This window comes from Podarcis cretensis (assembly GCF_951804945.1).
Source record: "Podarcis cretensis genome assembly, chromosome: 3".
Classification (NCBI taxonomy): domain Eukaryota; kingdom Metazoa; phylum Chordata; class Lepidosauria; order Squamata; family Lacertidae; genus Podarcis; species Podarcis cretensis.
Window position 1 is genome coordinate 37,879,125 of NC_137172.1, and position 17,353 is coordinate 37,896,477.

Consider the following 17,353-nt stretch of genomic DNA (forward strand, 5'->3'; position numbering starts at 1 on the left):
TGGTCACTGAGAAGGATCCACCACCACACCAGGGCCAGGTTTTGCATGCCATTGAGGCCCAGGAGCACATCACTGAGGATTCATTTAGGCACTGGGGGCATACGCACAGCAGCCAGGAATGATTCTCAATATTTAGCAAGCATTTAAATAACACTCCCTTCAAAGAAGCCCAGTTGTTTATCAGACTAAAGCAAAACTAAAAATTAACCGTTACTGTGAAGCCTGAAAATATAACACATTGCCATACTCTTGTTCACGTAAGGGAGGGGAAACCTAAATTATGTAAATAAGGACACATAAATATAAAAGCGTTTGGTCTTTTAAAGAAACAAGCAAACATTCTGGAGGATTGTGCCCTATAGCATTTTCCATTCTGGGAGGGTATGATGGTGTCTGGCTTGTATTAGATTAGGCTTTTGAATGCACTGTCCATGTCACTGATCTGTAGATCTCAGAAAATAAAATGTCTTTGTTAAATAAATGTAATTTGAGTTAGCCACTTCATTTTCCTTTCAGGCTATTCAGCTGGGATGCTCATCTGTCTTGCATGGGCAATTGATTCTTCAAAAATAAATACTTCTTTCTACTGAAACCTGATTATTAACTCATCTCAGGATGTATCTTATCCAGGAGCTTTGTTTAAAAGAACAACCACTGTGTGGTACATTTTATTTGCCATTAATTGATCTGTGGTGCCTGCTATTTTAACATGCTTTCAACATGATTCCTGCCATTAGAGGCAATAATCATGTCAAAAGTCATTAGAAATCATTACATTTCACCTAACAAATTGATTTGTTTCCATATCAACAAGCTGTCATTGGTTTTAGCTATAAAAATCTCCAGTACTGCAGCATCCAAACACGGCGCTAAATTGAGGGGAAGTTTCCACTTGTTTCAAAAGCCAGGCAAAATCCCAGAAACCGGGTTTTCTCCTAAACAAGATATTGCTGTTGCCACCCATTCTCCTGAATCACCACCCTCCATTTGGTTACATATTTATTTTTGGCAATTATATACCACACAGTTACCCATGTCCTTTAGGCAATTGACAAATGAAAACTAAATAAAATGTAAAATCGATAACTAAAATACTTTTTTATTTATTAAATTTCGTACTACCTCTCCCCAGGCATTGGGTAGTGTAGAGGTTTTTAATTCACCTACCTGAGATCTTTCAGCTGGAGGTAAAACAGAGAGAATGAGACCTGAATGTAAAGGATGTGCACTAGCACAGCAGAGTGTGGTCCAAAGGCATGTGAGCCCACCACTTATCTGAAGCCAAGGAAGTCTGGATGTTGTTAATGGCTGGATGGGTGACCGCCTGGGGATTGTATGTGCATCACCTTGGATTCCATGACAAATGGAAAGCAAGATATCAAAGTGAGCAAATAAATAGGAGCCCTAGCTCAAGATCATCAGTGTGATGCTTTCTTTGCAAGTGATTCTCTTCTGGTTAACAAAAACCATGCGCCTTAAAGCAAAATAGGGAATTGCTTATTAAAAAGGGAACCAGGGACTGGTTTTTTGGTCAAGGATCTTCCATGTGCACCCAAGACAATTTCTGACTAACCTTGGAGGTTCTCTGCCGCTTTCTGTCCACAAAACCATTGCTTCCTTCGAGGCAAATCTGTGGGACCATCTGAGCTACAAAAAGTAACCTTTAGCCAGCTTCCCACACACACCTTAGACTGAAAGGGCAACCTAGAGATGGGAAGCAGCAATGATGAGAGATTCAGTCATGTACAAACATCAGCAACACAGAATACAGCTGAAAAGCTGGGAGGCGAACTTGTTATGCCAAGGATGAGAGTCTAGTTTGCAGTTAATAAGGCAGACAAATGTGGCATTCTCCCTATATTACAACCAACAGTTAGCAGCCTTTTGGGGGCATTGGGTTTTCCCTTTGCTTCAGGATATCTTTCCTCAAGTAACGTATCCTTGTACTGTTGTCTAGCAGTTATAGCAAAGTGCTGTGAGCATCACAGCTCCTGCACTTTCTCACTGGCCGTTCCACCAACATGGGCCACAGTTGATCAGTAACTTTTTATCAGTATTGGCCCATCCAGGAAATTAAGATATCAGCTTCGAGAGCAGAGCCACCTTACACTCACTATTCCTTAAAACTATGTGAACGTCTTCATAGGACAGACGGCTACAGTAGGTCTTTAGCCGTAAGTGTGCTGCTCCCAGCTGAAGGAAAGATAAAGGGGTGTGTGAAATCTGTTTGCATTAGTCTCATGTTATCCAGACCTGATGCTCATAAAGCTGTTTAAACAGAATCTCAGCAGCGTGAGCCGAGAATACAGCCGTGCGATTCTTCCGTGCCTCTTGGAACAGGAACATTAACCCAGTGAGTGCTCCACTCAACTAGGTCGCCTCTGCCTTCCCAACAACAGTCATGCCCTACCTCACAGTGTGCAACCGGCAGCTCAGCTGGACTCTGCCCCTGGTGCTGGGGTACCTCTTCTACCTCCTCCTGGGGGCCTTGGTGTTTCAGCTGCTGGAAAAGCAGGCAGAAGCCAAGACTCGGGACCAGTTCCAAATGGAGAAACTCAAATTCCTGCAGAACTACACCTGCTTGGATCGACAAGCCCTGGAGCAGTTTGTGCAGGTAAGGAGAGCAATCCCAAGGAACCCAACTTTATGGTCATCTTTGCATCATGTAACTTTAATGGTGGGGTGGGTGGCTGGTGTGCAGGAAATCCTGACATAGGATTAGAAGTTGGGATTTGGGTCTTCCACAACTTCTGATACTATGGTTCCAGAGAGGATCTGTGCCCGTAGGAATTGAAAATGAACAACAACAGCCAGCAGAGAATGCCCAGAAAAGATAATATGATTAGGAGAAATCAGTGCTGTGGAAACACCCATGTATGCAGCAGCCATTTTGATTTTCTTGAATTTTCTCTCTGATCCCTAACCCCTTTTCAAAATTTAGCAAAGCAGCTAATATTGAGTTTGAAATTATACTACTGTTCCAGTTTCCCCTTTTCATCCCATGAATAAGGTTTTACAGTGGAGTATATGTGTGTTTTAATATGACCAAAGGCTTCCTTCCACAATCTGTTTTAATGATTTTTTAAATGCACATGTGTTTCTGGTTTCCTGCATGTCTTCCCTTCAAGGCTGCACCTTCAGTGGGTGAATATTGTTGTTTCTTAACTTTCCAGTAGTTTTTGAATAGGGAAATGTTATTCTTTCCTCTTTCCCACTCCCCCTGCCCCACCCAGAGTGGATTGCTCTGTGGAGTGTGGCTGTGTGGCCACAAGTGTGATGTCCCTCCCCCTGAAACTTTCTGTGGACATGGAACTTGTAAACAGACCCAAATGCACATAAATGTGTACCCAAATAGGTTCTGCATTCATCATTATTTGTTGCTATTGCTATTACTATTGCTTATAAGTGTTTTTGCCACAAACACTTGAGCAACTATATCCCCAAATCATTTGCCCATTTCTGTTCATGGAAGAAGATTTAATGAGAAATGCATTTCCTTTGTTAAGATAAAACTAAGGATGTTAAATATATGGAGTTGAGGAAACCATGCAGTGCACATCCACTGACACCTGGCTTTCCAGTGCAGTGCACATCCACTGACACCTGGCTTTCCAGATAGATATTGAATGAGTTATCAAAACCAGGCAGAATAGTTCTCTAGATTTAAAGGGCTGCATATGAAATAGTAAATGTAGATACAGTTGTTAAGGAATAATGGGAAATTTAATCCTTTGTTTAATTTAAAAATCTCCATTCTACCATGAATTTTGAGATCCTGTTTCTGAGAAAACAAGCGTTTATTTCACTACTTGAAATGTTTAAATGAGTTTTCTATCATTTAGCTGTGCTCCCATTTGAAACCAGTGGTTTTGCATTGGGCATAATAATGGTTATGAAGAGTAACAGTTTACATGCATGCCTGCAATTCTCACATGAAATCCTGACACTGAGTTTTAGGGCTCTTGTGTCACTGAAACCTGGATGCACTCCAGAGTTTGGTAGGACTAGCTAAATTGGGGAGGGGGGGCTGAGCTAAAGGGATGAAAGTTATGCCAGAGGACGCTGAGCCGAGCTCCTTGGTTGTAGAACGAGAAGTGGAGGTTTTCTGGATAATAAGGGAGGACTGGGAATTGGGGCTTTGGGGGGAATTTCTAGGTAAAAAAAACCAGAAGAAAAGTGAGAGGCTTTGGGGCAATAGCTGAGAATAGTGAAAATAAGGGAATCTGAGATTCTGGGGTGACATAACTAAGGAGGGAGAAATAGCACAGCAAGGAGAAAAAAGAGAGCAGTTCTCCCCAAGAAAGGGGGCTTCAAAGCTGAAGGTAGAAGGAGAGGGGGCTTTGGCCAACTGATGGGCTTGAGAAGAGAGAGCTGAATGCCTTATTCTTATTCTGTGAGTCGGGGGTCCATAGGGGTTGATAGAGGTCTCTTCAGTGCAGGAGTGAAAGAAAGCCTAAGATAGAAGATGAGTTGGGAAGGGGTCCACAAGAAATGTTCTTGTGCAGAGACAGACGAATCCTCTTGATCAGCCAGAGATTCCTAGCCACTATTATGAACAGCATTCCCTCTTAGGCTTGAGCTGGGCTCCAGAAATTAACATAGAAACAAAGACTGTAAACCCCGCCTTCCTGACAGTGAATAGGTTTAAGAAGCTTTTGAATGGTGCCAGCTGGGAAGAGTTTGTCTAAAGAATTGCAAAATGCCTTCTGGAAAAATATTATTCTGCTGTCTATATGAAATGAGGAAAAGGAGTAACATATGTTCTGGGCTCTGCTGGCAAGATCCTCAGGCTATCAAAACTTACTGATTAGTAATTGTGTGGGGGAGCAAGTGTTGGCTAGAGGGAATGACATGTAGGGGACACTATCTTGGTTATCTACTTCCAGGAAGAATCTGATATCCTTTTACTTTTAAATTTACACATTTCTGACAGCAAGAGCTTAGGCTACTTCAGAGGGTGATGGATTCCCATTGATTGGGTTTTGTTAAACAGAGGTTGGATGGTCATCTGTCAGAGATTCTTTAGCTGTTATTACAGCATTGCAAGGGGTTGGACAGTTCTATGATTCTATGAAATGTATTTAATGTTGTCACCCACCCTGGAACCTTGGGGTGAAGGGCAGGTAATAAATATTTACCAGATGCTCTTTGCAACTCAGCTGCTTGGACATGTGAGCCTGGCTTTCTGTAATGCCATAATTAACACTTCCATCTGAGTTGCAGGCTATCACAGCAAAGCTGGATATGCTATAGGGTGCTTCATAACATACACAAATTGCTATTTTGTTTTAACATTTTCTCTGGCATGACGTTTTAAACAGAAGACCCCTGCACATTGCTGTCCAAAGCCAAACAATGCAGGTCATTTGGAGAGCGAGGAGCTGAGGATTTTCTCCTCTGTTAAATAAACAGAAGTTCAGAAAAGCCAGGGCATGTGCATAAGTGCTTTCATTAAAAGGAAACTTTTTTGATGTAGGTATGCCACAAGGATTACAGCAGTGGTTGCTATACAAACAAAACCACTAGAGGGCACCAACATTTCAGCTACAACACAACAGCTTTTAAATATCTCTCGTCAAAATAAATCATCCACGACCTTATTCAGTAAATAGGAATCCTTATCACCACCCTTGGCTTCATACTATTGTAATCTTAGCACATTCTTTTGATGTGAGGCTTCATGCTAAACCATCACTCAGCACCCTTGAATCTGCAAGGCTGAACTTCTCAGCATCTGTATCTATCTGTTGGGTTTCTCTGCTGACTCTTTTCTGATTTCTGTGGCACATGAAGCGGGTTCATAAGGTTAGGCATTTTCTTGGGCCACAGCCAATGGCAGATTTGGCTCACCCCAGACACAGCATTGGAGTATTTAATCACAAACAGTAGCGTACATGGGCATAGCCAAAGGGGAGCAGGGGGGCAGCTGCTTCCCCCAAATCAAGTAAATCAATAAAAAATACTTGTGTTTCTGCCCCCACCAACATAAATCCTGGCTATGCCCATGGTAGCGCAAGACCTTTAACACAGGACTAGGGAACCTGTGATCCTCCAGATGTAGCTGGATTCCAACTCCCATCAGCCTTTGCCAGCATGGCCCATGGTGAGGGATGGTGGGAGTCCAACAACATCTGGAGGGCCACAGCCCAGCCCTGATTAAATTGGGGTGGGGTGGGGTAGGAAATTGAGGGAACCCAAAATTGACGCATTTGCTTGTCCCCAACTGTGGTTCTCCAGTTGCTATGAGACTTTATCTCTCACCAGCCTCAGCCAACATGGCCAATGCTCAAGTTGGATGGGAGTTGTAATGCAGCAGCTGGAAGGTCACAGGTTGCTCCTCTCTACAGGCACAGCAGGGAGCAATCATGTCAAGGACAATGTCTGGGACATCAGCAACCAGGTAGTTAGAACACAGCTGACACTATGTATTTAACAGATATGTCTCCCCTTCTTTTCCCTAATACACTTTGGCCCAGAGCAGATCCCCCTTCCATTAGCCCGCTCAGATCACAGTGTTGATCATAGAGTGCAGGAGCAATGCAAAAGCTTATCTACAGTCCAAACAGTTCCAGCGTTAACCAAGAAATCCTTGCCAGGAAACCATTTTATGATTTTTTGCATATACAGAGCCACCTTATGAAGCTATGTGAGTATGTTGGTGTATCAAGAAGTGCTGCTTACTTTGGCTCATTGACCGTTGTCCTTTTCAGCCCTGCTACAAAAGCAGCTGTTGACAGACTGAACCTGTGGCCGCATAAATGTGCTTTACTCTCTGGCTGGTGAGACTCTCCCAGTTCATGATGTGACAACATTCTTCTATTCCTCCCCCTGTAAATGATCCCACTTCAGGTCATTATGGAAGCCTGGGAGAAAGGTGTCAACCCTGAAGGGAACTCCACCAACCCCAGCAACTGGGACTTCAGCAACAGCTTCTTCTTTGCTGGAACGGTGGTCACCACCGTAGGTAAGGTGAGCTGGGTCTTTTGCGGGAGGTTCCCCCCGATAAATCTTTCCTTGTTGGAGTTCTCAAGATTTTCAGTGAAGTACTGAATCATCTGTGACTGATGGTACAAAGCGAACCTGGCAAACCTGCGTCAGAAGGGTCTTGAACATTGAAATATGTATTTAAAAAGCCATATATTCAACCAACGCCTATTTTTATGCGTACGTTTTCCATGACTAATTTTCTGGTCCTGTAGGATGGTGTGTGTGTGTGTGTGTGTGTAGTCAGTTTTGCATGTGTTGAAGTCTATGACGTGCATTCCAGCAGTAACTAGTGCCAATCAGTAGGGCAGTAGCCATGGAGACCCAACAGAAGGTGGAGCCACAACAGATGACAGGCATAGCCAACTCATTCTAGTTTTGTCTCCAACCTCTTCCCTGTTGAAGGCAACACTGAAACTAAGGAAGAGGAACTGGTGAGAAGGATCATCCCCAGTAAAAAGGCAGGCAGGCGGGGTTTGGGTGAGATTGGTGGGGCCCTAATGGACTAGCTGCCACTATTGCATACTCATGGAAGTCTGAAAGTGTCTGCTTTGTAAATATACAGCATGAACCAGCCAATGCTCTGTAGCATTTCTACCCTTGCCCACCAAGGAATAAGTCCCATAGAATTCAACAGAGTGTGCTTCTGAGCTATATGCTGCCCACTTTTTCCCAACAAGATAGTGACAAATGTGCTTCAAATAAATGGAGTGCAGGGAGTCTGTAACTTCATCTGGAACTTGGGATTAGTCACCCAATATAGATGACTATTCCACGTCCGATGTGGTAAAAGCAAATGTTGAGCCCTATTAAGCGAGTGTGACTATTTTCAATTCTTTTTGCTTTTCTTTCAGGTTATGGGAATTTGGCCCCCAGCACAGTCCCAGGGCAGGTCTTCTGTGTGTTCTATGCCTTGTTTGGAGTGCCCCTTAACCTGGCATTTCTCAATCAGCTGGGGAAAGGGCTCACCATTCACCTGATCAACTTGGAGAGATGGGTCCACAAGCCAGGCCGAGCTCAGGTACAGATGCTTGTTCAACATTGATACATTTTCCTTGCTTTTCAAAGATGACTTTCATGTATCATTTTAGGACAGGCAGAGGTGCCTTAGACTCATTATAACTCATACAGTTGTTGCTTCTTCTCCTGTGACAGTAATTGGCTGACTCAGGACTTTGGGACAGGGATGTACTTGAATTTCCAAAAAAAGAAGAAGAAAGCTTTAAATTGAACAGATACAGGTTGCAAACACCCATGGCTGCTATCAAGTCAGTTCTCTGTTCTGTGTCATTTTCTCATTTACCAGAACCTATTCCTACAAACCACTATAGAAAAAAATGTGTCAGACTTCATTTCAGCAAATGCAGTTCAGGAAGTCTTATAAATGTAAAGGATCCCTCATATGAATAATAACAAATGATTCCAGATGGCCTGTGGCCCCAAGAGAAAATGTTGGAGGAAGCAGGCAAGGTTTCGTGGAAGGAGATGGGGACAGAGTTGGATGGTGGTGATGTGCAAAATGAAAGTAATATAAAAACAGGCTTGCCAGAACACAGTGACAAATGAAGATGACAGACATGACAAAAGTATTTTTTTTTTTAAAAAAAGAAACTTTAACAAGTGGAAACCACCCTACCCCTTAAAATTTGTAGAAATTTATTTTAAAAGGAACAATAAAAGGAACATAAAAATGAAGGTGACCCCTGCCTGGGTAAAGTAGGCCACATTGGAAGCACTAGAAATCAAAGATTTCTCCAGGCAGCAGCAACACGTTCCTCCATCCATCCAACCAAAAGGCATGGTCAAAATTCAAGGACACATCACAGCCAGGCAAAAGCACTCAAGAGGACCTGAGGCAGGGCCAGTGAGGGGTGTGGTCTGGGGAGGTGGCATAGCCTAGAAAGCATCCTATGGGGCCTGAGATTCCCCACCCTTGTTCTAGAAGGTTCCAGGTTGCATACCAAGGGGGGCCTTCTCCATCCTCTTTCCATTTTCTTTTTTGCTCTGGGATGGTAGACAGTACCTTGCTCTGAATACATGCCCAGCACCTGAAAGACACTGAAATGTTTGTCAGACGCATTCTGCTCAGTCCATACATATGCTACATATCCTCTCTCCTTATACAACAATTTCCAGTGTGAATTAAGAGGGTCTGAGGAAATTTTGAGAAGCTGTCAGCAGGGGCAGCCATATCTGATCTAGTGAATGCCTAACCCAGCACAAAGTGGGAACCAGGCAGGTCCTCATGACCACACAATAGGCTTTGGAGAAATCATCTCCAGTGCAGTGCACCCTCACCCTCTCTTCTCCCAAGTCTTGGATCTGGAATAAGGGCAGGGGTTGTCCCTGACCTTGCACTGGACTTCATAGACACCCAGAAGCAAACAAGACTTCTTGCTTGTTCCTTGGACCTAACCAGAAATGAGAATTTACCTCAACTCTTGAGTCAGAGACTGGGATCAGACGCTGTAGCAACCAAAAAATTCAGCTAAACCTCTAGGGCCAGGCAAACTTTGTAGATGCCTCCTCTGAATTACAACTGTTCACAGGGATATTCCAGGAGACAATTGTTTGTGCTCGTTCTAAACTGTGTGGCCCGTACCACACAAAGGAACCTTTTCCCTCCCGAGAAAAACAGATTTCATGTGGTGTGTGTTTTAAAAATGAGCATGTTCCATGACTCCATGACAAAGGAAAAAGACATGCAGGAAAAAAGCCATTTATAAATCATTGTTCCCAGAAATAGCAGACACCATCAACCCAACCCAAATCTCTGCCTTTGGTACTTAGGCCAGAATCACTTACATGGCAGTTTGTCACACTGGACTCAAAGGGACTTAGTCACAAGTAAAAATGTTAATCTCTCACGACATATCAAGTTTTGAAATCCTAGAAGCAGGATGAAAGACTGCAATTTCACAAAACACAAATATCAGACAGATTATTCATATTATTTCCCAGTATAGTATGCTTTCTAGATATGACTATGCAATCTTAGAGGGAAGGACATTTTTTGGTATTTTCTCAAAGCAGATTTTTCTTCCACTACTTTCTTATTTAGAAGGATCAAAAATCCTACCTGACATAATTCAGGGGAACTGCAAATTTTTAATCTGCTCTAGTTGCCTCCCCGTCCACAAACTTTCCCTCTTTTGCAGAAAAAAAATTGCATATGAAAGTTCTTGTGGCTAGTTGTATCAGCAGTCCTGTCCACTGCATTTATAATTAACTGTTTCCTAACTCCATAAAATGTTTTCTGGGGTCAGTCTTGGATCCCTGTTCTGCACCACCAATTGCCTATTGCCAAGACTCTGTCTTCATCTGTTCTTGACTCCCACTCCTCACCTTACCAGCCCCTTGGCCTCTTTTTCTTTTTTAACAAGTTGCTATCTGTTATTCTTGTTAACAAGCCCATTCCCTGTTGTTTTAATATGTGATCAAGGTTGATCATCGGTTGCATCCAATGAAGTCGTCTCATTAGCTAAAGGACTTCTGCCTGCACAGCAGGAAGAAGAAAACAGACCAAGTCATGGTTTGATAAAGATTTATAGAATGCTAGGAGTAAGTTGTGGATGAGGCATTAATTAATGCTAGTTAATTGAACTTCTCTAGCCCTTGTGAGGTTGGAGGGGGGATACTCCTGTCTAGACATGGCAAGGGACACAAATTCTGTCTTTTCCTACTTTTTGTCTTTTTGCTGTATAAAAGTCAGTCTCCGGAATACATGGTTAAGAGGCTAAGGACCGCCATCATTTACATCTGGGGAGGGGAGCCTCTGACCCCATGGTCCAAACTTGGCCTGCCAGGCTTTCCCATTTGGTCTGAGAAGTGATTCTGGGCAAACTACTCCCACCCACCCACCCTGCACCTGACATACATATATGATGTCAGGTGTGGGGCAGGTAAGGGCAGGGCTTCTAAGGAACAATTGGGAGCTTAAAGTGAGTTCCCAGTTGTTCCTCTGCTGGAGCAGGGTGTTCTCCAGAGGGAATGTATTCCAGGAGAGGAAAATGGCTTCCATTGACTGAAAAACACTTTTCCCTTCAGTGCTGTTCCTTAAACTTCCAAAAAAATGGAGGCTCGGTGAACAGTATGGGGCTGTTTGAAAGCCCTTTTGTAAACAGTCCTATGCTGCTCTCAAAAGGGTTTTCAAACAGCCCCACACTGCTCTTTGAACTTCTGAAATATGGAGGTTCAAAGAGCAGTGTGAGGTTGTTTGAAAGCCCACTGGGAAGTGGCCCTGTGCTACTATTTGAACCTACAGTTTTAGGGAGTTTAAAGAGCCGCATGGGGCTGCTTGCAAAAGGCCTTTCAATCAACCTGCACTGTACTTTGAAGTCCTGAAAACAGAGGCATCAAAGTACAGTGGTACCTCGGGTTAAGAACTTAATTCGTTCTGGAGGTCCGTTCTTAACCTGAAACTGTTCTTAACCTGAGGTACCACTTTAGCTAATGGGGCCTCCTGCTGCTGCCGCGCCGCCGGAGCACAATTTCTGTTCTCATCCTGAAGCAAAGTACTTAACCTGAGGTATTATTTCTGGGTTAGCGGAGTCTGTAACCTGAAGCATCTGTAACCTGAAGCATCTGTAACCTGAAGCATCTGTAACCTGAAGCATCTGTAACCCGAGGTACCACTGTACACGGTCACCTGACACCATAGTGACAACAGATGATTGACAGATGGGATAAGGATCTGGCCTACCAGCCGGAAAGGTTCTCCACTTCTGATTTACATGGATCTTTGCTCCATGGAAGAGGTTTTTAGAAGCTCCACTGGGGGGCTATAAAACGGTGTGAAATAGGTATGAAACTGTATGAAACAGCCTTTAGGTAGCTTATCTGAAAGCACTCAGAGCAACCAGACCAAGTCATGCCAGGCAGAAGCATAGTTCTTCTAAACTGTCATTTCCCTTCTCATGTTTCTTAGGTGGTTCAGACTCTGACAATGGGATTCTTCCTGATGGTTGGGACTTTGCTTTTTCTGGTTTTCCCACCCATGATCTTCAGTTACGTGGAAGGCTGGAGTTATGGAGAAGGCTTCTACTTCACCTTCATCACCCTCAGCACCATTGGATTTGGAGACTATGTAGTAGGTAATAGAAAGGGTGGTGGTGGTGACATATTCTGCCCCTGAGATCTTCCTCCTCTCCCAATTAACTTTGATTAGGAGGAACTCTAATGAAATCCAGGAATGTGATCACAGTGCAATCAGCGCATGTAACATCTAGATTATTCATGACTTATTTGCTGAGGCTGCAGATAAGTGCCAAAATTGATTCATTCATGCATTCATTCACTAAACAGTGCTCAACCAGCTCTATTAAGAACTAAGGAGTTATACTCTCAAGGAGGAAAAGACATTTGTTTAAAACATGCTCTTGCTTAAATCACATGCAGTCCAACCAACGTAAGCATCACACCAATGACAAAGTGAACTAATAGCAATGGCCATTTGCTTGTGATCAGGGCCGGCCCTACAATGAGACAGAGTGAGGCAACTGCCTCACGTGGCAGATGCTGAGGTAGGGGGAGTGACCAGGGATGTGACTGCATCCCCTACACAAGTGCTCTGGGGAAGGGCCCCATCTTGTTGTTTGCCTCAGACAGCAAAATGTCTTGAGCCAGCCCTGCTTGTTTACTGAGGCCATGAGTGAGTCTCCTCATTTATAGTGATAGGAACAGTTCCACACTAAGCAGCACAGGACTGACAGAAGAGTGCTCTCTTTCCCCTTCTGTTATTGTTATTTCTCCCACTCAATGCAATGTTAATGTCCTCCAATCCTGAAAGGAGTAACTGGAATTAAAAGTGCCTTGCTGGATCAAACCAATCAGGTCCATCTGGTCCAGCATTCCATCTTCAACATTCACCAGCCAGATGCTTCTGGGAAACTTATAAGCTGAGCATGATGGTGACAACCCTACATTTACACAAAGCATATATAGATGGGGGGTTGGGGGGGGTTGTATATACACATAGAGCCTGAAATGTGCTCAGCCAGGCTTCACAAAGCATGCAAAAAAATTTGCTGTTCCTTTCATGTCCAAAAAATAATGTGTGTTTGGTGGCAATCTACACAAAACATGTTGCGAAAAACCATGTGCTGCAAAATGGCACAGTCAAGATGACTTAACACACTATTCATAACATGGGAAATGCCTATGGTGGTGTTTTGTTTTGTTTTACTTTTAAACCTGTGTTCATAGACTGCTATAGGAGCTGACAACATTACGTGGTCTTCTTTTTGGAAACAGACATAAATGTTTGTTTCTTGTTCCTCATTGTATTTGCTTTGGAAGAAAAGGATTCCTTAAGATTGCCACTGATTTGTGCAGCAAGAAACTGTAGTGTGTTCTATTTTATTTATAGACACACACACACAAAAAACCCCTCCATGCATAGGGAAGCTTATTTCACCCTAACTCTTTGGTTCCTCTTTTCCCCCCAAATACCACTTCCTGCATGCTGGTTTGCATTCATGCAGAGCCAGCAACATGTGAAACTTTATTGCAGAGTCATGTGCTTTTCCTAAATCAACTTACAGGACTAAGTTGGGGTCATGTGTATCCCAAATTGTTTTCTCTTGGCCTGTCAGGGGAGAGGACACAGCTCAGTGGTAGCACATATGCTTTGCTTGCAGAAGGTCCCAGTTTCAATCCTCCCCCATGCCCCACCCCAGAAACTCCTGTTAGAAGAATTAGGTAGCAGACGATAAGAAAAGCACCTTTCTGCCTTACACTCTGTAGAACTATTGTCAATTGGAGCAGATAATGTTGGACTAGATCAGGAGTCAGCAAACTTTTTCAGCAGAGGGCCAGTCCACTGTCTCTTAGACCTTGCGGGGGGCCAGATTATATTTTTTTGCAGGGGGAAGAGAAAGAATTCCTATGCCCCACAAATAACCCAGAGATGCATTTTAACTAAAAGGACACATTCTACTCATGTAAAAAGACGCTGATTTCCGGACCATCCACGGGCCGGATTTAGAAGGCGATTGGTCCGGATCCAGCTCCCGGGCCTTAGTTTGCCTACCCATCGACTAGATGAACACAGACATTCTGGCATTAGAAGCTAATTAGTGTATGCACCATGATTTTAAAAATCCTTCGTCACACTTTAACCCACAAAGCACTGGAAATATTGATGAATTCTAATTTGCTTGTTTCATGCTGTACTCTTCCTTTGAAGTTCCTTGGTTCCAGAATGACAACCTTAAGGTCATTTACAGGGTGTTCTGGAAATGTTCAGAATGTTCTCCGACCTGCCCGACTATTGGTGTTAATGCAATGATTTCAGCACTTATCACTAAAAGTTTCCCTACTTAATTTACAGTCAAGGTCTACTTATCTCCTATTATCAACTATGATTTTACTTTCATGCAGCTGATGAACTGGGCTTGAGCCGATGAAAGCTTATGCCATTATTAAATGTGTTAGTCTTTAAAGTGCCACAGCAAGACTAATTTAGCTGCAAGCAACTAACTAACTAACTAACTATAATTTTTTCCTATGTTGCTGTCAACAGAGTAGCAAAGTTCAGGGACAATGACCTGGTGGCTATGGTAAGGATAGTTTCATTTAGATTGTTCATGCTAACAGTAGAGCTGGTGGCAACATTGGGGATGGTGAGTAACCGTCTGGGAAAGTTGTAAACCTAGGGAAAGTAAGAATGGACATAATCCAACAGACCACACTGTAAAGGCAGAAAAAACCAAACCTATCCTAGGCATGCAACTCATAATGAGTATCCAGGAAAATATCACATCACTTCTAATCTGTGGGCAAATGCACACAGGTGGGATGCCAGTTAACAATCTTGCATGGTTCTGTACACATGTGTATATGAATTGTGTATGTGTGCATGGTGTTCATTGTGTTGGCATATATTCCTCCCAACTGTAGAGAAACCAAATCTTACTTGTGGGTTTTCTTGGTTTTTTCTTTCTTTCTAGGCACAGATCCTAATAAGCATTATATATCAGTGTACAGAAGCCTGGCAGCAATCTGGATTATTTTTGGCTTAGTCTGGCTCGCTCTGATCTTTAATCTGGGAGCTGACCTGATGGAGAAATTCCTACAGCTTAATTGGCAGAAGTCTGGCCCAGGCACTGCAGAGACAGCTGTCACCAAATTAGAGGATAACCCTGATCAACCCAGGATCCATATCCCTAGCTGAGAGTGACTAATGGATAAGCAACACAAAAAACCAACAACTCTCTTGTCCTTTCCCTTATGCCTACAAAGCGATGTTTGTGGGCAAAACATCTTGCATCAAATACTGTACATAATGAGTGGGTCACTTCATAAGGGAAAGGAGATTTTTTTGAAACAGAAGAAACCCTTTGACAATATGTACCGCAAACAGCCCAATGAAGCCTTTGGAGGAAAACAAACTGAAAGTGTCAATGCCACGTTTTCCACACATCTGATTCCTTCCACAAATATACAGTCTACCATTAGACCACATCATCTTGTTTAATTCAATTCAGCATTTGGGCTGATGGATACCACTGTTTCCAGCAGGAGCAAACCAGCTGGCACTACCAAGGTTGCAACACACCATTTGTAGAGTTTCATTTTTCCTCCAAAACTGATATCAAGTGAAACAAGGGGGAGTCACTGCTATCTACTTCTGTGTTTTCCTTAAGCAAACTGTAATCCGAAATCTCTCAAGTGGTTCTGATCTTTGTGGATAGAACAAGATTTAGATGTTCCCAGTTCCACCTGTTAAGAAAGTTTGGGACAGGTTCTGGTCTCAGGTTTCCAGACTGCCAACATAATTTGTTCCCTCCCCTTCTTCCATTACCAGAGACAGAGAAAGGTAAACCAACTTATTTTATCCACTGCCATTGCTACAAATTTGAGGGTATTTGGAGGTTTAGGTCCTATGATCCCCAGAAATCTATACTACCAATTTAGGACTCCTTAAGCCTACAATGGACGTCTTCTCCCCTAGTGGGAAGAGAGATCAAGATTCTAGATGTCGTCATGCTAGGCCAGCCAGCATTCAATAGATTTCCTTCCTCCTGATCTTCTGGTAAGTGTGGATTGAGCTAGGTGACTACTGGTTAGCAGTAATGTGTGAAAGGTTAAACTTTTCTTTAGCACATAGAAATGCCAATGGCTAAAACGAATGAGTGGGAAATAGATTTCTACATTCAGCAGTGAACCATGAGGGCAAATAAAATGTGAAAGACATGCTTCCTCCTGTCCCTACTTCTGCTGATGGGAGAGGGAATAACCTGTGTGCTACATTCTGCATACTTCTGCCAAGTTGCTGCATGCATGTCCACATTGATCAGCAAGACAAAACCCTGACAAAGAAAGCTATTGAATGAAGATTATCTTCTGTGTATTACCAACCCCACTGGATCTTCTGGACCGATTGAGCCAACTGTCAGGAGCTCTGCAAATATCAGCCTAAACCACTGTTTCCTCATGCACCAAATGCAGTTAAGAAATATAGTAAAACTAACAGGGTAGAATTCCTTCATCTGTTTTCAAGCACCTCTCAACAAAAACAGGTACCAACTGCTGAGAGTTGCTAGGTGATCCCTATTCCCTTTTTAAATGGTAGCTCTGGCAATCACTCCTTAGACTGTCAGTCAGCCTTCCCTTCCTTATAAAACCTTGACAGAACCAGTCAAGATGGGGAAAGGTTCCATTTGTAACTGAATGCCTGCACTTTCCTCAGGACCTTTTCCATAAAAAAATGCTGGTAGTAAAATTATCCCCATTAAAATTGCACAAAACTGAGCCTCCAAAAGGTTAGCTAGTCCAGGCATGTCCAAAGTCCGTTTCAGGGGCCTAATCAACTTCAATCCTAAAAAAAGGTTAACAACTTTGGTTGGCCCTTCACTTCATCAAATCTGGCCCTCTTTGAAAAAAGTTTGGACACCACTAGAGGCTAAGCCATAATCAGCAAACAGTAAAATTAAACTGCATGTGTCAGATTTTATTCTTGGAGATAACAGTTGTCCTCAAAGTTGTCTATTTCAAGATAAGAAGTTTAGGGATATAAGGCTCACATAACCTCCAATTCCGTGCCTCAACATTAGCCATTCAGTATCATACCAGCTTCATTTGTCAGACACAAAATATAGCAATCCACACACTTTTTTTCCATCTCCTGGATCATAATGTTCTAAGCACACAGAAGATTACATGTTGCAGGGTTCAACAGTGTGTAGAATATTACTCTCCAACTGGTCATTTGTTATATATCACTTCTTTGTGGAGAAATGGCAAGCCCCTTGAAAAATCCATTCATAATCTTTCTTGGAACTGGCAAATGGCTTCACCTTTACCACAAAATCTGAACTCTCTTGTTTGAGAGTGGGGGCTAGCCAATACACTTTTTATTATTTTTGGA

General features: G+C 42.9%; 1 protein-coding gene across 2 annotated transcripts; it reads left to right on the forward strand.

Annotated features, from left to right (window-relative positions):
- Positions 1–1,731: 1,731 nt before the first annotated feature.
- Positions 1,732–16,179, forward strand: LOC307212224 (potassium channel, subfamily K, member 16-like). 2 transcript variants are annotated; one of them, XM_079969350.1, is made up of 5 exons: positions 1,732–2,614; positions 6,850–6,964; positions 7,839–8,005; positions 11,912–12,073; positions 14,934–15,129. In XM_079969350.1, exons 1-5 carry the CDS (start codon positions 2,402–2,404, stop codon positions 15,003–15,005), a joined length of 729 nt encoding a protein of 242 aa, XP_079825476.1. In that variant the 5' UTR covers positions 1,732–2,401; the 3' UTR covers positions 15,006–15,129. The 2 variants fall into 2 exon arrangements, with proteins under 2 accessions (XP_079825476.1, XP_079825475.1); XM_079969349.1 differs by having other exon boundaries at positions 1,737–2,614; positions 11,912–12,077; positions 14,934–16,179.
- Positions 16,180–17,353: the final 1,174 nt, after the last annotated feature.